Here is a 24285-nt window from a genome sequence, read left to right on the forward strand (position 1 = left end):
TGGTGGTGACGGTTGCACAACAATGTCAATGGACTTAATATCAATGAACTGTACACTTAAAAAGGGTTAAAATGGTCCATTTTAGGTTATGTACATTTTACCACCATTTAAAAAATACCTGGCAGAGCCAAAAGAAAAAGAAAGTGCTGGTGACTGGGACTCACTCCCAGAATGTCTGACTTGGTGAGGTCCAGAAATCTGCATTTTAAATAGCACCACAGATGCTTCTACAGGAAGCAATTTGAGAACCACACTTTAAAAAGTGGTATTGTGGTTATCAAAAAAGATCTTTCTAGTTTAGAGCTACATACTGAAATATTTATGAATGAAATGGTATGCTGTCTGGGTGTGCTTCCAAAATGGCCCAGTGGGCTGGAGGTAGTAGTGTAGATGAAGCAAGAGTGGCCCCAAGTTGATAACTGTTGCAGGTGGGTGATGGACACATGGGGGTTCGTTACACTCTTCTCACCTCATTTATACAGCCTTGAAATTTTCTATAGCAAGGGAAAAAAAAAACCTTCTTAAAAACCAAGTGGGGGGGAGACCTTCAGCATGGTGGAGGAGTAAGACATGGAGATCACCCTCCTCCCCACAGATACACCAGAAATACATCTACACGTGGAACAACTCCTACAGAACACCTACTGAACGCTGGCAGAAGACCTCAGACCTCCCAAAAGGCAAGAAACTCCCCACGTACCTGGGTAGGGCAAAAGAAAAAAGAAAAAACAGAGACAGAAGAATAGGGACGGGACCTGCATCTTGGGGAGGGAGCTGTGAAGGAGGAAAAGTTTCCACACACTAGGAAGCCCCTTCGCGGGCGGACACTGCGGGTGTTGGAGCGGGGAGCTTCGGAGCCACAGAAGAGAGCGCAGCAACAAGGGTGCGGAAGGCAAAGCGGGGAGAGATTCCCGCACAGAGGATCAGTGCCGACCAGCACTCACCAGCCGGAGAGGCTTGTCTGCTCACCCGCCAGGGCAGGTGGGGGCTGGGAGCTGAGGCTCCAGCTTCGGAGGTCAGATCCCAGGGAGAAGACTGGGGTTGGCGGTGTGAACACAGACTGAAGGGGCTAGTGCACCACAGCTAGCTGGGAGGGAGTCTGGGAAAAAGTCTGGAGCTGCTGAAGAGGCAAGAGACCATTGTTTCAGGGTGCACCAGGAGAGGAGATTCAGAGCACTGCCTAAACAAGCTCCAGAGATGGGCGCGAGCCGCGGCTATCAGCGCGGACCCCAGAGACGTGCATGAGACGCTAAGGCAGCTGCTGCAGCCACCAAGAAGCCTGTGTGCAAACACAGGGCACTACCCACACCTCCCCTTCTGGGAGCCTGGGCAGCCCGCCACTGCCAGGGTCCCATGATCCAGGGACAACTTCCCCGGGAGAACACAGGGTGTGCCTCAGGCTGGTGCAACATCACTCCAGCCTCTGCCGCCGCAGGCTCACCCTGCATTCCATACCCCTCTCCCCCCGGCCTGAGTGAGCCAGAGCCCCCTAATCAGCTGCTCCTTTAACCCCGCCCTGTCTGGGCAGGAACAGACGCCCTCTGGCGACCTACACGCAGAGGCGGGTCCAAATCCAAAGCTGAGCCCCAGGAGCTGTGGGAACAAAGAAGAGAAAGGGAAATCTCTCCCAGCAGCCTCAGAAGCAGCGGATTAAATCTCCACAATCAACTTGATGTACCCTGCAGCTCTGGAATACCTGAATAGACAGCAATCATCCCAAAATTGAGGCGGTGGACTTTGGGAGCAACTGTAGACATGGGGTTTGCTGTATGCAACTGACTCGTTTCTGGTTTTAAATTTATCTTACTTTAGTATTTAGAGTTTACTATCATTAGTATATTTGTTTATTGATTTGGTTGCTCTCTACCTTTATTTTTAATATATAGATATACATATATTTTTCCTTTTTCTCTTTTTGTGAGTGTGTATGTGTGTGCTTCTTTGTGTGATTTTGTTTGTATAGCTTTGCTTTTACCATTTGTCCCAGGGTTCAGTCTGTCCTTTTTTTTTTTTTCTTTTAGTATAGCTTTTAGAGCTTGTTATCATTGGGGGATTTGTTTTTTGGTTTGGTTGCTCTCTTCTTTTTTTTATTACTTTTAATTTTTTTATTTTAGTAGCTTTATTTCTTTTTATTTTCTTTTCCTTCTTTCCGCCCTCCTCCCTCCTTCTCTCTCTCTCTCTCTCTTTCTTTCTTTCCTTCTTTTCTCCTTTTTCTTCTGAGCCATGTGGCTGACAGGGTCTTGGTGCTCTGGCTGGGTTTCAGGCCTGTGCCTCTGAGGTGGGAAAGGCAAGTTCAGGACATTGGTCCACCAGAGACCTCCCAGCTCCACATAATATCAAACAGCAAAAGCTCTCCCAGAGAGCTCCATCTCAACGCTAAGACCCAGCTCACTCAACAACCAGCAAGCTACAGTGCTGGACACACCATGCCAAAGAACTAGGAAGACAGGAACACGACCCCACGCATTAGCAGAGAGGCTGCCTAAAAGCAAAATAAGGTCACAGACACCTCAAAACACACCATCGGATGCAGTCCTGCCCACCAGAAAGACGAGATCCAGCCTCATCCATCAGAGCACAGGCACTAGTCCCGTCCACCAGGAAGCCAACACAACCCACTGAACCAACCTTAGCCACTGGGGACAGACACCAAAAACAACGGGAACTACGAACTTGCAGCCTGCAAAAAGGAGACCCCAAACACAGTAAGTTAAGTAAAATGAGAAGACAGAGAAACACACAGCAGATGAAGGAGCAAGGTAAAAACCCATGAGACCAAACAAATGAAGAGGAAATAGGCAGTCTACCTGAAAAAAAATTCAGAGTAATGATAGTAAAGATGATCCAAAATCTTGGAAATAGAATGGAGAAAATACAAGAAGCATTTAACAAGGACCTAGAAGAACTAAAGAGCAAACAAACAATGACAAACAACACAATAAATGAAATTAAAAATTCTCTAGAAGGAATCAAGAGCAGAATAACTGAGGTAGAAGAACGGATAAGTGACCTGGAAGATAAAATAGTGGAAATAACTACTGCAGAGCAGAATAAAGAAAAAAAAATGAAAAAAATTGAGGACAGTCTCAGAGACCTCTGGGACAACATTAAATGCACCAACATTCGAATTATGGGGGTCCCAGAAGAAGAAGAGAAAAAGAAAGGGACTGAGAAAATATTTGAAGAGATTATAGTTGAAAACTTCCCTAATATGGGAAAGGAAATAGGTAATCAAGTCCAGGAAGCACAGAGAGTCCCATACAGGATAAATCCAAGGAGAAACACACCGAGACACATATTAATCAAACTATCAAAAATTAACTACAAAGAAAAAATATTAAAAGCAGCAAGGGAAAAACAGCAAATAACATACAATGAAATCCCCATAAGGTTAACAGCTGATCTTTCAGCAGAAGCTCTGCAAGCCAGAAGGGAGTGGCAGGACATATTTAAAGTGATGAAAGAGAAAAACCTACAACCAAGATTACTCTACCCAGCAAGGATCTCATTCAGATTTGACAGAGAAATCAAAAGCTTTACAGACAAGCAAAAGCTAAGAGAATTCAGCACCACTGAACCAGCTTTACAACAAATGCTAAAGGAACTTCTCTAGGCAGGAGACACAAGAGAAGGAAAAGACCTAAAATAACAAACCCCAAAAATTAAGAAAAAGGTAATGAGAACATACATGTCGATAATTACCTTAAATGTAAATGGATTAAATGCTGCCACCAAAAGACACAGACTGGCTGAATGGATACAAAAACAAGACCCGTATATATGCTGTCTACAAGAGACCCACTTCAGACCTAGGGACATATACAGACTGAAAGTGAGGGGATGAAAAAAGATATTCCATGCAAAAGGAAATCAAAAGAAAGCTGGAGTAGCAATTCTCATATCAGACAAAATAGACTTTAAAATAAAGACTATTACAAGAGACAAAGAAGGACACTACATAATGATCATGGGATCAATCCAAGAAGATATAACAATTGTAAATATTTATGCACCCAATATAGAAGCACCTCAATACATAAGGCAAATGCTAACAGCCATAAAACAGGAAATCGACAGTAACACAATAATAGTAGGGGACTCTAACACCCCGCTTTCACCAATGGACACATCATCCAAAACGAAAATAAATAAGGAAACACAAGCTTTAGATGACACATTATACAAGATGGACTTAATTGATATGTATAGGACATTCCAGCCAAAAACAACAGAATACACTTTCTTCTCAAGTACTCATGGAAATTTCTCCAGGAGATATCATATCTTGGGTTACAAATCAAGCCTTGATAAATTTAAGAAAATTGAATCATATCAGGTATCTATTCTGACCACAATGCTATGAGACTAGATATGAATTACAGTAAAAAATCTGTAAAAAATACAAACACATGGAGGCTAAACAGTACACTACTAAATAACCAAGAGATCACTGAAGAAATCAAAGAGGAAATCAAAAAATACCTAGAAACAAATGACAATGAAAACACGATGACCCAAAACCTATGGGATGCAGCAAAAGCAGTTCTAAGAGGGAAGTTTATAGGAATACAATACTACCTCAAGAAACAAGAAAAATCTCAAATAAACAACCTAACCTTACACCTAAAGCAATCAGAGAAAGAAGAACAAAACCCCCTCAAAGTTAGCAGAAAGAAAGAAATCATAAAAATCAGTTCAGAAATAAATGAAAAAGAAATGAAGGAAACAATAGCAAAGATTAATAAAACTAAAAGCTGGTTCTTTGAGAAGATAAAATTGATAAATCATTAGCCAGACTCATCAAGAAAAAAAGGGAGAAGGCTCAAATCAACAGAATTAGAAATGAAAAAGGAGAAGTTACAACTGACACTGAGACATACAAAGGAACGTGAGAGATCACTACAAGCAACTATATGCCAGGAAAATGGACAACCTGGAATAAATGGACAAACTCTTAGAAAAGCATAACCTTCTGTGACTGAACCAGGAAGAAATGGAAAATATAAACAGACCAGTTGCAAGCACTGAAAGTGAGACTGTGATAAAAATCTTCCAACAAACAAAAGCCCAGGACCAGATGGCTTCACAGGCGAATTCTATCAAACATTTAGAGAAGAGCTAACACCTATCCTTCTACTCTTCCGAAATACAGCAGAGGGAGGAACACTCCCAAACTCATTCTACGAGGCTACCATCACCCTGATACCAAAACCAGACAAAGATGTCACAAAGAAAGAAAACTACAGGCCAATATCATTGATGAATATAGATGCAAAAATCCTCAACAAAATACTAGCAAATAGAATCCAACAACACATTAAAAGGATACAACATGATCACGTGGGGTTTATCCCAGGAATATATGGATTCTTCAATACATGAAACTCAATCAATGTGATACACCATATTAACACATTGAAGCAGAAAAACCATATGATCATCTCAATAGATGCAGAAAAAGCTTTTGACAAAGTTCAACACCCATTTATGATAAAAACCCTCCAGAAAGTAGGCATAGAGGGAATTTACCTCAACAGAATAAAGGCCATATATGACAAACCCACAGCAAACATCGTTCTCAATGGTGAAAAACTGACAATTTCCTCTAAGATCAGGAACAAGACAAGGTTGTCCACTCTCACCACTATTATTCAACATAGTTTCGGAAGTTTTAGCCACAGAAATCAGAGAATAATAAGAAATAAAAGGAATCCAAATCAGAAAAGAAGAAGTAAAACTGTCACTCTTTGCAGATGACATGATACTATACATAGAGAATCCTAAAGATGCTACCAGAAAACTACTAGAGCCAATCAATGAATTTGGGAAAGTAGCAGGATACAGAATTAATGCATTGAAATCTCTTGCATTCCTATACACTAATGATGAAAAATATGAAAGAGAAATTAAGGAAACACTCCCATTTACCACTGCAACAAAAAGAATAAAATACCTAGGAATAAACCTACCTAAGGAGACAAAAGACCTGTACTCAGAAAACTATAAGACACTGATGAAAGAAATTAAAGATGATACAAACAGATGGAGAGATATACCATGTTCTTGGATTGGAAGAATCACCATTGTGAAAATGACTATACTACCCAAAACAATCTACAGATTCAGTGCAATCCCTATCAAATTACCCATGGCATTTTTCACAGAACTAGAACAAAAAATTTCACAATTTGTGTGGAAACACAAAAGACCCCGAATAGCCAAAGCAATCTTGAGAAAGAAAAACAGAGCTGGAGGAATCAGGCTCCCTGACTTCAGACTATACTACAAAGCTACAGTAATAAAGACAGCATGGTACTGGCACAAAAACAGAAAGATAGATCAATGGAACAGGATAGAAAGCCCAGAGATAAACCCATGCACATATGGACACCTTATTTTTGATAAAGAAGGGAAAAATATACAATGGAGAAAAGACAGCCTCTTCAATAAACAGTGCTGGGAAAACTGGATACCTACATGTAAGAGAATGAAATTTGAACACTCCCTAACACCATACACAAAAATAAACTCAAAATGGATTAAAGACCTAAATTTAAGGGCAGACACTATCAAACTCTTAGAGGAAAACATAGGCAGAACACCCTATGACATAAATCACAGCAAGATCCTTTTTGACCCACCTCCTAGAGAAATGGAAATAAAAACAAAAGTAAACAAATGGGACCTAATGAAACTTCAAAGCTTTTGCACTGCAAAGGAAACCATAAACAAGATGAAAGACAACCCTCAGAATGGGAGAAAATATTTGCAAATGAAGCAACTGACAAAGGATTAATCTCCAAAATATACAAGCAGCTCATTCAGCTGAATATCCAAAAAACAAACAATCCAATCCAGAAATGGGCAGAAGACCTAAATAGGTATTTCTCCAAAGCAGATACCAGATCGCCAAGAAACACATGAAAAGATGCTCAACATCACTAATCATTAGAGAAATGCAAATCAAAACTACAATGAGGTATCACCTCACACCCGTCAGAGTGGCCATCATCAAAAAATGTGTAAACAATAAATGTTGGAGAGGGTGTGGAGAAAAGGGAGCCCTCTTGCACTGTTGGTGGGAATGTAAATTGATACAGCCACTATGGAGAACAGTATGGAGGTTCCTTAAAAAATCTAAAAATAGAACTACAATATGACCCAGCAATCCTACTACTGGGCATATACCCTGAGAAACCCATAATTCAAAAAAAGTCATGTACCACAATGTTCATTGCAGATCTATTTACAATAGCCAGGACATGGAAGCAACCTAAGTGTCCAGCGACAGATGAATAGATAAAGAAGATGTGGCACATATATACAACGGAATATTACTCAGCCATAAAAAGAAACGAAATTGAGTTATTTGTAGTGAAGTGGATGGACATAGAGTCTGTCATACAGAGTGAAGTAAGTCAGAAAGAGAAAAATAAATACCGTATTCTAACACATATATATGGATTCTAAAAAACAAAAAAAAAGGTTCTGAAGAACCTAAGGGCAGGACAGGAATAAAGACGCAGATGTAGAGAATGGACTTGACGATGCAGGGAGGGGGAAGGGTAAGCTGGGACAAAGTGAGAGAGTGCCATGGACATATATATACTACCAAATGTAAAATAGATAGCTAGGGGGAAGCAGCCGCATAGCACAGGGAGATCAGCTAGGTGCTTTGGGACTACCCAGAGGGGTGGGATAGGGAGGGTGGGAGGGAGACACAAGAGGGAGGAGATATGGGGATATATGTATATGTATAGCTGATTCACTTTGTTATAAAGTAGAAACTAACACACCCTTGTAAAGCAATTATACTCCAATAAAGATGTTAAAATAAATAAATAAAATAAAGAGTAAACAGTGACAACAACAACAACAAAAAAACAAGTGAGGGACTTCCCTGGTGGTCCAGTGGCTAAGACTCCGTGCTCCCAAATGCCGGGGGCCTGGGTTTGATCCCTGGTCAGGGAACTAGATTCCACATGCCGCAAGTAAAGATCCCGCACGCCGCAACGAAAAGATCCCACGTGCTGCAACTAAGACCCGGTGCAGCCAAATAGATAAATAAATATTAAAAAAAAAAAACACAGCAGTTGAGGGGCATTCCCAATAGAGAGGAAAACATGATTAAAGGGATGGAGGTGAGTGGCAGCTTGTTGCCGGCAAGGAACAACCAACAGTCCAGTGTGGCTGGAGCATCCCATTCAAGGCAAAGTAATGAAGAGGTCAGAGATGAGGCTGGGAGCTGGGAAGGCTAACACCCTGCTACAGCTTGTTAGCCTGGTGAACTAGCGTAAGTCTTCAGGGGATGGGGAACACTGGGATATTCTGAACATTGTAAGTAAGATCAGATTTGTGCCTTAGCTACACTACTTTGGGTTAGAGGATAGATTTCAGGGGACCAAGTGGGGAGCAGATTAGAAGGCTGTTGTAAGTGTCCTGCTAGTGATTTCAGGACCTGGACAGGATGGTAGTACGAATGGAGAGAAGGAGCTGCAACAGAGAAAGATTTTAGTAGATATGACTGCACAACTCAGTAGTTAACTACAGATAAAGGAAGAATGAGCAAGAGGCAAGGATGACTGCAGGCTTCTAGTTTGGGGAACTGAGAGCAAACCACTCAACCAAGAGAGGACAAGCAGAAGGACCAGCAATTGTGATCTAACTGTGTTTTGAGAAGAGCCCCTGGTAGGATGCATCATTCAAGACTGAGAATTCCATGACCGTCCTTATATGACAGCTACAGACTCCCTTGCAGGTGTCTCAAGTCCCTTTCCTTCTATAGGTTCCTTCCCTTACAGAATCATAGGAGATGAGAGCTGGGAGAAGGTTCCAGTGGCTTTTAGCCTAACACCCTCCTTGTACAGCTGGGAAGTCTAGAGACGGTAACTGACTGGTCTAAAATCCTTATTATCTTTTTAATACGTTTAAGGCTGTTCTAACTTCAGATGAAAAATAACAAAAATCAAGCACATACATTTAACCATTCCTTTCCATCAACTTGACCACCAGTCTTCCTTCTTTAGTAGTCAAAGACCCATTGCCCCATTTCCTTCCAATTCAGAATTCATTACTTACAGTTCTGCAACGTTCTACTTCTCTACACTTCGAATGCTACTGCTCTAAAATGAACTGAGAAAGACTTTCTTGTCAAACAAAACAGCCTTTTCTCAGTCCCCACAGTTGTTCCTTGGCTTTCGGTGAGGTTTGAATACTACCTGCTACACCTCTCCTTAAATGCTTTGCTCCCTTGGTCTCTCTAACAGTGGGCTTTCCTTGGGTTTACTCCTTCATGCTCCACTTCTTCTGACTCCAATTCTAGATCTCCATGCTTCCATCATGAGCCAAACACTCTTCTCTTTTCAATCACTTACTCTGGGGTCATTCACCTCACGGTGTCCACAGTGTCTTCTGGGTTCACATCCAGATCGGACAGTAGTCCATGTGGAAAAGTTGGGCATGTGTCATAAGTGTGATGTGCCAATTCTCTTGGCCCGCATCACTAGAGGCACGGAGCCTTCTCAAAGACAAGGAATTCATGTGCTCCTGGAGGGGCTCACTGCTGGGCTGAACTACAGTTAAAAGGGACACTGACAAATGAGAGAATGTTCTGAAAAAAGCAATGGGGTTGGTAAGGGATCTAAAAACAACATGTGAAAACCGCTGAAAAGGCTAAGAATGACGAGCTTGGGAAAGACAGTGCTCTTGGGACCCAGCTTTCTGCAAATTTGTGAAAACTTGTCACGTGGGATGCAGCATAGATGTGTTTTTCTCTGTTTCAGAAAGCAGAAATTTGCAGGAGGTTGTATTTTGGCTCAACAGGAAAAAAAATTCTTGCAAATAACTCACGTTGTTCAACCCAAGAATGAGCTGTCTCTCAATGCAGTGAACTCTGCCCTTGCTGAAAGTGTTGAAGAAGAAATGCCTGCTCTGAGAGGGAGACCAGCCATATCATCTCTGAGATCCCCTTTCCTCTGACACCCTGTGAATCACTCTCCCTGTGATAGCCTGTCAGCACCACGGACTTCACATACCTGATGGGGAATCAGCCGTCCCATCCAATCCCTCAAGTCTACCATTCACGCTGTTGTTCTTCTAGATTGCTGGGTTAGATTCAACATCTTTGATTCCTTGTTCTTTTTAGGTCCCTATACCTCCACCTTCAGAATGTTTCTTTAATATGCTCTTAATACTTTATTTCCATGGATACCATTACAAACCCCATGTGGAGAGAAGTCATTGGATTTTTGAGTTGGGACGGACCCTAGAGAGATCAAGCCCAGCCTGCTCATTTTATAAGTAAGGAGAATGAGACACAGAAAAATTAAAGACTTCTCTAAGGTCACATAGTCAAAAGTGGTGGTACTAGGCTCCAAGATTTGTAGTGCCATATTCTTTCCATTGCCCCATACCACAGCAGCTCTGGAATTTCTCCTTTTAATCACTCAGACCACCCTGATACATTTCGGCCTAACTGGTCTTATAGACATTGGCCATGACTTAACCATGGAATGACTTGGTTTATTTGTTTAATACTGTCTGTTTAATGATGGTCTTTGGTCAAATCATATGTGTTAATCTAGATCTAGGAATTATCCTCAGTCTCTTAACTGTAACGGACCACTGGGTCTGCTTTGAGTTAAACAGCACTGTTCTTTTCTGGGCTTCTCACAGATACTGCCAAAGCAGGACTGCTGAATTGTGAAATAAAGAAGAATTCTAGCCAGCTCAAGCTCTCTAGAGTCTGCAAATCCAGGTCACTTGGATTTGAAACATATCATTGTACTCCAATGAGTACAAAAATTACATATATCATGTTAGCTGGCTATGCTCTGATTACTTCCCATAAAAGGTCCTGGACTCACGTTGGTTCTTCGGTTGCTATTCTGGTCTCTTCTAGTTCTTGTGCTTGTTTCAGCCAAGGTAATTTCGCTTCCACTGGACTTTTTTCTGACAAAAAGGGAACATAAACAACGAGCTTAATTATTGTTACTCATTCAAGAGTTGGATATGTGATTGCTATTTGCTGAAGATTTCATCAATTAAGAGGTCACGCTTTTCAAATGCACAGTACATGAAGTGGCTTCTGGATGGAACCAAAAATTTCGGTCATACATTTTGTTAATTAACACATTATCAAAATGCAACCAAACAACCCCACGACACAGCTGATACATTGTCCAAGTTAGCATAAAAATGCCTTTTATAAATCAGTACCAATATCTGTTGTTTGCATATTAAAGCTCTTACTTCAACCGTTATCAATTTGTTTTCTTTTTCCACACATTTTTTTTTGCCCAATGAATGAGGAAATTAATAGAGAAAAGCAAATACCATAGAAGGCTTAGAAAGTTGGGAGGAGGAGAGTCAGTGCTATGGTTTATTCAAACTTTAATTGCTATAATTGTTGAGGGAAATGATTACTAATTACCACTGGCCTGCAGGAGCAAGCTGGTGCCCCTCTCTGTCCTTTGAAGCTTCCTAAGATGTGAAGAAAGAAACAATCTAATTATAAAATGAGAAAGGAAATAATTTTGGACTACTCCAGGGAAATCACAGACACTAAGAAAGTGGCTATAAAAGTACCACTGACTGCAGAAATACGGAGAAAAGATGTCACTGAAGAAGTTATATAATCAGTGTTGTACTTTGCATGGAAACCAGTGATTTTTCTGGAAGGCAGACATCATCAAATAAGTATTTTTTGAATAGTTAGTTGCCTATAAGGCTATTTGGGTAAATAATGCACCCAGAAATAATGAAGAAGAATTTTATCATCCTCTCCAAAGTACTGAGGAAGACTCCTTGGCACTGATACTTGGGAGTAATTCTTTTTCCATTTCCAAAAGGAAATACTTGTCACGAGGACTGGTAATACCTTGCTAAAGTACATATATGGAAATAATCATGTCTAGAGAGGAACATACATCCAAAAGATGATGCCAAGACTTCCTTACCCATGGATGCTACCCATTTCTGCTAATTCATGTGGAACAAGTGGGAACTACAAAATAATTTCTAAGTGCATCTATAAATCTAGATTGGGAACTGAAAGTCTTCATTCATTCATGGTAGGCAACAGGACATATGATGAAGCTGGCATTGTTCCTTCCTCAAGAAATGTACACTCTGGTGGAAGGCATGTGGGAATTTTCCTTCTCCTTTTTCTTCAAAGCAGGGACTGCATCAAATTATTTTATGCCCACCAAGAAATGTTCATATAAGCCTAGACAGGAGCCACTCTATATGTACTGAATCAATAAGAGCTCAGTTTCTTCTCCAGACCAATTAGTCACATAGGTCTAACTTCCTTATCTAGGTGGATGGGTCTACTGTAATCTGTCAGTAAAACAATTTTTATAAGAAAGTTAGTATGTTGAAATTCAAATGCTGCAATATTAGTAAGAGAGCTGGAAAACACCGTTTGATTTAACTTTAAAATGCACCACAAACTTACCTTTGGGTTTGTAACACGGGATGGGAATGATACATTCTTCTTTGATGTGTAACTTCAGTTGTGGATTACAGCCACCAACGTGCTGTCCACGATGGTTGATACACAGAACAACGCGGTAACGTAACCCCCGGCCACAGGTCACTGTGCACTTCAAAGATGAAAAGAGAAGCCAATGAAATTCTTGTTCATGAAGAGATCCACAAAGGTACTAAGGTCTCATGCACAGGAGAGTCACTAATCTACATGAATGTTAAACACAAAAGACCGTTAGATAAACATTATGTAAGGAAGGGGGTGGAGGCTGATTTCCCATGATTCTTATGCTTCAGGGCCCCTCCCTTGCAAGCCTTCCTTCCCATTCTCCATTCGAGAAGTACTTCAGGTGAGGTCACAGCGCAAGAAAAATTGAAATGCCCTGAAATCTTTCTACGCAAATATGAAAGAAACTTAATACAGGTTTTCTCAAATTTGATTAAAAATTCACATGACATCATCCAAAACAATTTGTGAAGACAAAAGAAACTTTTCTAAACTATTAATTTAAAAAAATATCAAATTTTGCTCAACCATGCTAGAGGATTATCCTTCTATTCTGTGTATAGAAACTGATCTTCCAAAATCGTTGTCATGTGAAAGGGCCATCGAAGAGTATTCAGCCAAAAAGTTTAGGAAAAATATATTCTAGATGTATCAGGCACTTAAAATTAATAAAAACATGATGCTATTTTCTCTGAGTTTTTAGGAAATTTGTGTTGTCAGGATTTTTTTTTCTTGAATTATTTGTTTATGATTTGGAAGGTACTCTTGTCTATGAATGGAATATTTTCATGTCATGAACATCCAGGATCTGTTTTCAATTTATGTACATTATGTTGGTGAGCATATATGTATGTATATGTGTGTGTAGTTTTTTTTTAAATCAAGACTTTATTTTTTAGGACTATTTAAGGTTTATAGAAAAATTGAGCAGATAGTACAGAGAGTTCCCATATGCTCCCTTTCTGCTACATACAGTTTTCCCTATTGTTAATATCTTGCATTAGTGTGGTACCTTTGCTACAACTGATAAACCAATACTGATACATTATTATTAACTAAAGTCCAGAGTTCACATTAGGGTTGTCAGCTTAAAAAAATTTGTAATTTCTTACCATTTCTTTCATTATTGTACATAAACATTTACTTAGATACCCAATATTTGTGCTTTGTATTCTTTCTTCTTAAAAAGTCACCTCCTTGGTAGGGGAGGGATGGATTGGGAGTTTGGGATCAGCAGATGTAAACTATTATACATAGAATGGATAAACAACAAGGTCCTACTGGGTAGCACATGGAACTATATTTAATATCCTGTGACAAACCATAATGGGTAAGAATATGAAAAAGAATGTATTTTTTATATATATATATATATATATATATATATATCTGAAACACTTTGCTATACAGCAGAAATTAACACAACATTGTAAATCAACTATACTTGAACAAAATAGATTTTTTTAAAAGTTATTTCCATATGGTATAAACTTCAGGCCCCACCAATCCTGGATCCACCCCTGGGAGAGGTCAAGAAGCCTTGGGCATGTGCTAGAGAACACACACTGTTCTGCAGATGTGATCTCACTAACCGTCCTGACACACTGGCAGGTTAGCAGCTTCACTCACATTTAACAGATGAGCAAATGAACAGCCCACCACCTAAGGACCTTGCTCAAGGTCATGCAGTTCCTAAGAGGCAGAGTGGAAATCCTTCCTAGAGCCTCCTGTTGTCAAAATAATGACTTCACTGCTGCTTCATAAAGCTTAAAGATTCTTTCCTGAGTCCATGGGTGCTTCTTCAATTGTCACAGATGAGTTGCAGAGGATATGGAGGCCTTTTTCAGCACAGACCCATCTCCAAGAAGAGCAGAATAGCAGGAAACCTCTCTTATTCCCTCATGCCACTCTTATGACCACTGAACAAATACTGAATGAATTTAGTGAGGTTTGAGATTATATCTGACGTCTGGGAAACTGATTCACCTACCCCCACATTCACCTATTGGAAATATATGTGATCTTAAGAGGCTATTTTATATTGGCCAAGAAAGAAAAAAAATTCTGCCCCAAAGAGAAAGAAAACAATATGATTATAAGGTATAACTACCCTAGAACTGGTCAATCCAAAGGAATATTATTTCCTCAGTAGCTTCTCAGGAAGCTGAACACTTACCCCAATGATGTGGTCAGTGTTTACGACATTCCCAGAACTCCTCTTTCAAGCGGAATACATCCTTAATGATAGCAAATTCTCATCACTGAGAATGTGTTTGATTTTTAAAAAGTGGAAAGTATGAAGAGGCAAGAAGGATGAATGAGATGCGTTGGTTAACAGTCCTTCATTTGGGTATTGTAAGTGACAATAAAGTCATGATATAGATGGGGTGGGGGTGGTAATAAAAGCTCTAAAGACGGCACAAAACAAATGGGTAAGACCTGTAAGAGTGGAAAACAAGCTCTGCGGGTTGTAGAAGTAATGTTGATTTTTGAGGAGAGATCACAATATGATTTTTGGCATATAACTCGAGTTCAAAGAACCGAACGACCTTGCCATAATAAAATCCTTCCGTCTCAGTCTACTGACTTATGTGAACAAGGCTTCCCAGCGTGTATGTGCAAAACAAACTAAAACAAGAAATCAACAGTTAAAATTAAGAATAAAATTACTGCTGATCCCATGTTTCATTCTGGCAATGGACTATTTTTTAAAGCCCCACTCACCTTCTCGGAAGACTCATTTCAAAGGAAAGTTTACTTTTTATGTATAATAATCATTCACGAGAAATCGAAATACATTGAATTGTTATTTTGGTTGTGTACTAAAGTTAAATTTAATAATAACTTAATCCAGGGGAACATTTCTAATACTTAAAGCCTTACGGCTATAGGAAATTAAAATAAATTAATTTCAACGGCTACATGTATTTTCTTAGAGAAAAGTAGTATAGGGTAACCAATAAAAGACTTCAAAGCATAAAAGTACATTATATTAGGATAAATTCTGTGGGGGGGGAGTGGTTTAAAAATGTGAGTTCAAGGGGAAAATAATGCAAAACATTCAAATTATTCAAGAGCTTGTTCATATGTTTTTTAAAAATGGAAGATGGCAAGGATAGAAACCATCATGGCATTTACATTCTACTGGACATATTTTTTTTAATGCTATAACACTTTTATTTTAAAATGTCAGCCTTCAAGACGTGTTAGAAATGACATTCTTCGATTTTTTTTAAGTTAAACTTGTGATAAAAATTTTAGATGTCAACCTAAATATATATGAAGGGGTATGTAATTTTCCAAACTTCTTTTGGTACGTGAACAAAAAAGGATGGGTAACTACTGCCCTACTAAGTACAAATGAAGCAGTAGGGGGTGATGATTTTGAGCCAGGGATATCAGAAAAGGACTGTGATGAGATAGCATCTGTAAACTGGGGCTGGAAGCGGGCCTTTCACCCAGAAAACTCACTTATCTCTACTCTTCAAGTTTCAGTTCAAGTGCTTCCTCCTTTCGGAAACCTGCTCTGACACCTTCAAGTAGAGTGAATCACCCCACCTCTGTGTGCCGGCAATACAGGATATCATACAGCTCACTGCAGCGTCACACTGCATCACAACTGTTCATTTGCGTATATGGTTTCTGCAACTGGATTATGAGCTTTTGGTGGGGGGGGGTGGGTAGAAGCAGGTTTTATTTACTCCCTAGGATGGCAGCTGGCACACTCAATAAATAAATAGATAAATGCATGTGTGTGTTGAATTAAACATGTAGGGATCACGCAAAAGAGCTAAAGAAACATGAGTCAATTATGTCTCACCCTCTAGCAAATTAAAAGTTTAAGCTTAAAATATTAAATACCAATACCTGCAATTTTTTGACTAATCCAACTACACTTTATTTGCTCTAGAGGTTTACTTGCTCATCTCCCTAGAGAGGAAACTAAGCTAACCTAACACGAAGCCTTGTTATATCTCTGTGATGTTGCCCTTTTCTCTTTTCTCACCACCTGACACCTCAATGGCTTCCAAATAGGCTGCCTGCCTCTGGTCTTTCCCAGCATCAGTCTATTGCCTCAATTACTTAAAATATATTACATTTATTTTCTTCAACAAAAATAGCGAAGCTTCTTAGTAACCACCAGACTAAGAACATACCTCTAATGTCAGTTTTATCATCTCCATCTGAATTTTCCAATTCTTTTTTTTTTTTTTTTGATTTAGTTTTGGCTGCATTGGGTCTTGGTTGCTGTGCGCAGGCTTTCTCTAGTTGCGGCAAGCAGGGGCTACTCTTCGTTGCAGTGTGCGGGCTTCTCATTGCGGTGGCTTCTCTTGCTGTGGCTCCCGGGCTCTAGAGCGCAGGTTCAGTAGTTGTGGCACACGGGCTTAGCTGCTCCACGGCACGTGGGACCTTCCCAGACCAGGGATCGAACCCGTGTGCCCTGCATTGGCAGGCGGATTCTTAATCACCGTGCAACCAGGGAAGCCCCAATCTTCCAATTCTTAGTCACGTGGGTTCTCTCTTTAATCCAGATGAACTAGGGCCTTTTTCAACATCTAGTCATTCTGTGTCATTTCTGCCTTTGCTCAGCCGTTTCGGCTTGGCCCTACCTCACAGTGATGTCTTCACTAGGCTCTCGTTTGGTTAAATCTTAAAGATGGGTCAAGCACTACAAGGGCAACAAAGACTTCCCGATCAACTCTGCTCCAATGCCTGTTCCGTTCAGATGTACCATGGTTCTTAATTAATTATTCTTACCTGCGTTGATGCCTGCAATGTTCTCTCTTACACTGTCGTCCAACTGGCTCTTCCCAAGCTCTTTGGGAGTAGGAACCCCGTTCATATACAACTTCTGCCTCCCCCAAGTTGCCCAGTACAGTGTTGGGAGCATAGCAAATAATCATTAAAATCTGAGATTGAATTAAAAAGTGGCGTGTACTCGGGACTTCCCCAGTGGCACAGTGGTTAAGAATCCACCTGCCAATGCAGGGGACACAGGCTCGAGCCCTGGTCGGGGAAGATCCCACATGCCGCGGAGCAACTAAGCCCGTGCGCCACAACCACTGAGCCTGCACTCTGGAACCCCGCGCCTAGAGCCCGTGTTCCGCAACAAGAGAAGCCACCGCAATGAGAAGCCCACGCACCACAACGAAGGGTAGCCCCCGCTCGCTGCAACTAGAGAAAGCCCGCACACAGCAACCAAGACCCAATGCAGCCTAAAATTAATTAATTTCTAAAAACAGTGGCGTGTACTCAAATCTTACCTGAGACCACTCCATGGCAATCCATTTGGGACAGTCGAACAGATTGCAGGTTTGCATAACCTTGGGTTTAGGCGCATACATGCACTTCCATTCTTCCACTTGCAGTATCTCTCCATGCATGGACTCCTCCACACACACGAAGCTCCGTCTTTGAATCCCACCTCCACAGGACACCGAACACGCAGTCCAAGGATTATGTTCCCAGCTCAAAAGCAAACAAACGAAAACACATTATTTATTTGTTGCTTGTTTCAAGTTTGCAAAGTTGATTGCAAAAAGTACAGCCTTGGGATAACAGTTGTGGTTCAGTTGAAAGAGCACAGAATTGGAACCTTAAGACTTTAATCTTAACTGCTACACACAATCTGCAGTCCCAAGGTACTTAACTCCTCTGACCCGAAGGTTATTGTCAAATGGGAGTAAGACACCTGCCCTCATGTATTACCACAACAGGGCCATTGTGAGAATCAAATAAATTAAACTATAGAGTGTGAACACATCTTCAAACAGTCTCTAAACTATAAAACACCAATGGACAACATTACTAGGGAATCACAGAATCTCAAAGTCGGAAAGAACCATCCTAGTCATCTAGGTATAAAAGGGAATGCAGATTTCTGATCAATTGCAATGCTTGAGGTCCCTCTATAATACCCAGTTATCAAGATACGCTTGACATCTCCAGTGACAGAAAACATCACCCTCTGAGCCAGCCTATTCCATATAATTCTTAGAAAGATCTTTCTTATTATGGACTTGAAGTCTGTGTTCCCTTATCTCTCTGTGAAGGGTCTAATAACTGTCCCTCTTACATTTTAGTCTATTGCTACAGATACTACAGTTCCTTGCAAATTACTTAGAGCATATGACAGAAAGAAAAAGGAAACCTGTAACTCACCGAGGGAGAGGCTGGAAGTGGTCATAGGGCATGATCTCTTTAAATCCATCACTACAAATGAAATCATTGTGAGAATATAATTTCTAATCAATTAACGCATTTATTAATTTGACTAGTACAGGTGTGACATCCCAAAAGACAGAGCTCTTTCAAATTAAAAACTAAATATGCCGAGTGTTATGAACCATTTCCCCCCAAATTCAGCCACGATCTCCTTAATTTTTAGGAAAATCTCTGACACACAACATCCCCAATTCTATATGAAAATGTAGACAATGGAACTAGTAATATGTATTCATCAAAGGAAAGAGTTTCTCTTAATTTAGATAAATCTATTTATTCCCTTTTATCATCTTAGCAGGTTAGTCTGATAAAATATATTAATGACAGTAACACACTGTCATATTAGCAGGATCTTTAGAAAACCATTTTGTTTCACAGAATTTGCCTTTTGAAAAGGCCTCTATTAATAATTACATACACCTGGGATTACCGGACATGCACTGCTTCGTGATAGGAAATGAAATCCACTGAGAATGCTTCCTTTTCCACTTGCACACTTCTGCCTTAGCCAGCTGGCAGATAAGTGGGGGATTCTGGGACTTGACAGTATGCTGTTATTTTAAGATACTGTAGTAAAGCCAGGAAACTTCCCCAGACAATCCAAGTCATCAGGTACTAAATTATGCAGCAGGATAGTTTATGCATAGCTTTACTGCTCTGGCATTAAAACTCTTCACTTCCTTGCACCATGCATTATTTATACTGAACTTAATGTGTACACTTCAAAAGTCAAAACGTGGTGATCGGTGACCCAGTTTAAAAAGCTAAAATGGTGAGTTACTGATATTTACGGCTGTCGGATGGACTAGACACTGTACTTGGATGAAGAGAACGTTCATGCTGTATGGGCAAGAGATGCTCAAAGAGGTTCATTATAAACAGTCAAAGATCACAGCACATGGACACATAGCCCGCAAGAGAGAACTAGACTGAGTAAGCTGATGAGCCTAATTCCTACTGACCACGGTTATAAATGTGAAGACAGGTACCCACCACCAGTGTACGTTCAAGGTCACGCCGTGGCAATGTGTTGCCTGGCAACGGTGGGTCAGTCCCAGCTGCAGTTGATTTGTTTCTTTTTAAAGGAAGAAGGGTATGGGCAGTTATGCAAACCTTGATGGGCAAGGATCCATGCTGCACTCCTTCAGTTTTGGTTTTGGTTTCACATTCTCAGGGTAGTAATGGCAATAATGGTCAGGAACCACCCTCTTCAACCGGATATCCACACATTCAGCAGAATTGAGCTGATACCCTAAAGCAGCAGAACAAGAAAGTCTGAAGATCGCATCCATTCGGGGTTTACTTGGCAAAGTTATCACTTGGCACACACTTTTTTATTCCTCTTTAAGAAACTTAACTCAGTGGTTCTCAACTCTGGGCGTATAACAGAACCACTTGGGAGGCTTTTATTACACCAACGCCCAGGTCCCTTCCTGGTCCAATTAAATCAGAAGCACTGCAGCCAAGAAATCAGCATTTCCACTGGTCAAAGTGGAAGGAGCGGGTGCTTTCTGTTGCCATGATTGCGCTGAGACCAAAGAAATAAAGTTGTTCCTTTATTCCCAGGCTGCGGGGTAGTAGAAGCAGCAGATCCCCACTGCTTAATCCCAAGGGGGCGTAAGGCTCTTTAGCCAAAGCACCTATGGAGAGCTAACGATTGGACTGAGTGCTATTTTCAGTTTCCCGAACTACTTTAGGTTTAGAGTTGTTGTGGGGAGCGAATAAGATCACGTGCGTCAAAGCTCTGTTAAAAATGTAAATCTCTAGACAGATGCTAGGTGATATGGTGCAGCAGCAGCAGCAAAAAAAAGACTTTTTAAAAAAGACTCTCAGGTTCTTCTAAGATGACTACCATGGGTGGCCAAGATGGAGAATGACTACTTGAACTGATTGTGTGACTCTTAGCACTTATAACTAAAAGTTACAATAGACGCCTTTGAAAATGTTTGGAGCTCAGGTACAGAAAGTAGTTATTCATTGTCACGTCTCCTCATCCTGGCACTGTGCAAGGCTCTCTTGTTTCCGTATACTTTCTCTTCTCCCATCACCCCTCCCATTACAATCCCCCAGAGACATCTATTTATTGTTTATATGTGCTTAACTATACATCTGTCTTATGTAATTTTGTTTTGTGTGTATCTGTTTTGACTAAATTAATGATACTGTGTTTTAAGTCCTGTTCTGTTTTCTACTTTTCTCACTCAACATTACATTTCTGAGAACCACCCTTGTTGCTTCTTTCTTTTTTATAATATTCCATTGCTTGTACATTTTACTAATTTCCTGTCCTGGGGTACCTAGGGGTACCCCTGATGACAATGAACTTTCTAACTGGGAAAATAAGCATTGTCTATACAGAGAGGAACAAAACCCTCCCCGCCTACATCTGCCTCTGCCTCATAAGCCTTCAAAGAAGAAGGAATGAAGACTTATTCCTGATTCTATTAAATTCAATTTGTACAGTCTCTGAGGAAAGTGAACATTCCACAAGGATGAGTGCTATAAACTTAAAAAACAACTCACAAAATGATGCTTCTAACTTCCTGAAAGATTTGATTCCAGGTTTCCTGTCACTAAATAAGCGTCATGTTAAGTTTTTAAAAAAGTAATTTTTCAAAACCAGAATGAGCTCTTCACCAAAAAAAACACCCACAAAAAAAACAAACAAAAAAACCCCCAAAGTTAAGTTCTCAGCCTCAGCCAACTGGTCTAAAGTTCTAAAAATACATTTAAAGGCCCAATTGCTGAGAGGAATCTGATTTTATAAACCAATAGACAGCTTTCTACAAGTCGAGGCTTAAATGTAAGCTGAGTGTGGAAGGACAGACTGGTATGCATTATAAAAAGCAAGGTCAAAACCACAGGAACGAAAATCCAAATGGAGTCAATAAAGTATTACTTGGGTGCCAATATCTGCTAGAAAGTCTGCAATATCAGATGACAGTGGCAATCTCGGTACTTTCTCCAAACTAATCTCAAGTATCCCACATAGATGATTGCAGACAAGACCAGGAAAGTCCATCCAAATACCTTGGAGACCAGCGAGCTAATTTTCCTGATTACACCAAAAAACCTGAAATGCCACTTAACACAAATCATGTAGATTTGATTACTAACATAATTGAATTTTGGTAATGCTTTCCTTGTGGGTTTTATGGGTATGTTTTTATTTTTCCCCAAGACAATAAGAGAATGAGATTACAGCTCCTTGAGTTAAAGAAAAAAATCTTTGCTCTAAATGGAAACATATTTCTAGGAGGAGACAAGGAGCATACAGGTGTTTATAATTTGGGGAGAGACAATTAATTTTCCTCTTTAATTTTGTAGCAGTACAGAGATATCTAAAAGAGAAAGAAATAAGGCAGACTGCCTTCCTACATTATGAACAAATGTATTGAAATTCTGCCAGTGTATAGAAAGTGGCAGGATATTGGGGGACCCCCAAAAGGAGCCTAAAATGTTCCTTCTGTCCTTACAGCCAACGCTACCTTTGGTGGACAGTCACACAGCCAGGAGCTTCCATTGAAGGTTCCAGCAGGACTGATCTTGTCTTTCCTTGGGCACCAGCTATGAGAAACATCTATTCTCCTCCCAAGAACTGAACCAACTGAACTAATAAGCTTAGTCCCATTATACATGTCCCTCCCAGAACGGAAAGCTTCTCTTTTAACTTAGGTGTCCAAATGAGAACGTCTCTCTGTGTGTGAGAGCTAGGGAATAAATTAAAAAGAAAGAGATATTTGTTTTTCTGATGGGTAAGAATTAAAAATCCCCCCTATCTCTTGGCTTTTATTCTGGAGTCCATGAGAGACATGCAAACATGTTTCCAGCTCTTTGCCCAAAGTAAAGGGTGTTTTCTACATCCAGTTTTCACCTATGTTCAAGAATAAAGCAAACGCACATTCATTAAAACCACTGCATTCCAGGCCACTGAGTAAGATGCTGTGTGGTTACACATCTCTAATTACCATGCTACTCTTTTTTTAACATCTTTATTGGAGTATAATTGCTTTACAACGTTGTGTTAGTTTCTTCTGGATAACAAAGTGAGTCAGCTACACATAGACATATATCCCCATATCCCCTCCCTCTGGCGTCTCCCTCCCTCCCACCCTCCCCCCACCCCACCCCTCTAGGTGGTCACAAAGCACCGAGCTGATCTCCCTGTGCTACGCGGCTGCTTCCCACTAGCTATCTATTTGGTAGTACCACGCTAACTTTAAAGTCAGCTTCAAAAAAGCAAACGTGTCATTTCTAACTCTGAGCTCTAAATATTCATGAACAAAGTCTGTGCCTCACCTCCTCCACATGTCACAGTGCAGGGAAAGAAGTCAGTTTGTCTCCACTGATGACTGATTGGCTGGTAAAAGAAGAACTGGACCACGCTGTCCTTGGCCGCAGTGTACCTGGTCTGGACGGAGACAACTTTGATAACATATTCGCATGCAAGGAGCTAGTGCCTTCCACATCTTTCAACATCAGGTGAACACAAGTCACCTACGTAGACAAACACATCTATCACAATAAACTCTGGTGCATGAAGAGTCCCAGAATTTTAAGATGTGACAGCATTTCGATTAGATTTGTCATAGATGGGATCTCAGAGGATCTTTGACCAATCTCCTTGGAGTCATTTTTCCAGATAATTCTATGCCTATGAATGAGCTCACAAAAATGTAGGTGCATTTTTAGTTTATTTATTTAAGTTTTATTTTTCTTCCCAATACATTTGATTTTAATTTCCATGAGAACAGGAGATGAGACAGGAAATGTAATCTGGGTTTGCTTACAACATGGCACAAACTGCGATTCTTAACGTTTATAATAACAACATCTTTAAGCATCTTTAAGCAGATCCTTCTGAAAAATTCTTCTGAAAGCACAACTATAGAAACTCAAATGTACACAAATCCATGGTGTTTGCATAGAAGCCTTTCAGTATCTAATTAAAATAGAGGAGGGGTACCACTGAGAGTGAGCAAGCAGTTATAGACACAGGTAAGTTTACTTTCAGGTTATTTTACTCAGGCAGCAAGTCCTCTCCCTACGTTTTTTTTCCTTCCCTCCTGATTGAACAAATGAGTGAATTGAGGAAAAGTCCCAGAACACAACACAAAAAGAAAAAGAGAGGGAAAACAAAGGTTAAGCTGTGGGAGATAGATCCAGAAATGCCAGCATCACATGGAGTTCAAGAGAAAGAATAGAAAAAATAATGAAAAGGTGATATTTGATTGCATCATTGTTGAGAATTTCCTAGACCTTAAGAAAAACAGAAGTACTCAGTCTAAAAATATTCATAAAGTTCTGAGCAGACATTGTAAAAAATACAACAACAAGGATAAAGAGAAATTCTGAAAGTTATCAGAAAGAAAAAAAATGATTCCCTACAAAGGAGTGAGAATCAGAATGGCATCAGACTTCTCACAGACAATAATGGATGCAAGAAAAGAAAAGCATACCTTCAAAGTGATGAGGGACAATAGTTTTTTAATCTAGAATTCTACAACCAAATTATTCATTGCTAATCAACTGTCAACTTATAAACAATCTATGATCAAATTATC

General features: G+C 40.2%; 1 protein-coding gene across 5 annotated transcripts in view; it reads right to left on the reverse strand.

The window, feature by feature from the left end:
* The window catches only part of ADAMTSL3 (ADAMTS like 3), a 366800-nt gene that overhangs the window by 132777 nt on the left and 209738 nt on the right, over nucleotides 1–24285 (reverse strand). For all 5 annotated transcript variants that reach the window (XM_060293778.1, XM_060293777.1, XM_060293779.1 and 2 more), the window contains 6 exons: nucleotides 23021–23132; nucleotides 19835–19973; nucleotides 18659–18709; nucleotides 17761–17965; nucleotides 12458–12605; nucleotides 10866–10950 (listed from right to left, as the gene is read on the reverse strand). In XM_060293778.1, coding sequence (XP_060149761.1) covers nucleotides 10866–10950; nucleotides 12458–12605; nucleotides 17761–17965; nucleotides 18659–18709; nucleotides 19835–19973; nucleotides 23021–23132 — 740 coding nt within the window. The remainder of the gene's footprint in view (nucleotides 1–10865; nucleotides 10951–12457; nucleotides 12606–17760; nucleotides 17966–18658; nucleotides 18710–19834; nucleotides 19974–23020; nucleotides 23133–24285) is intronic.

This window comes from Globicephala melas, chromosome 2, assembly GCF_963455315.2.
Source record: "Globicephala melas chromosome 2, mGloMel1.2, whole genome shotgun sequence".
In the NCBI taxonomy this organism is placed as follows: Eukaryota; Metazoa; Chordata; class Mammalia; order Artiodactyla; family Delphinidae; genus Globicephala; species Globicephala melas.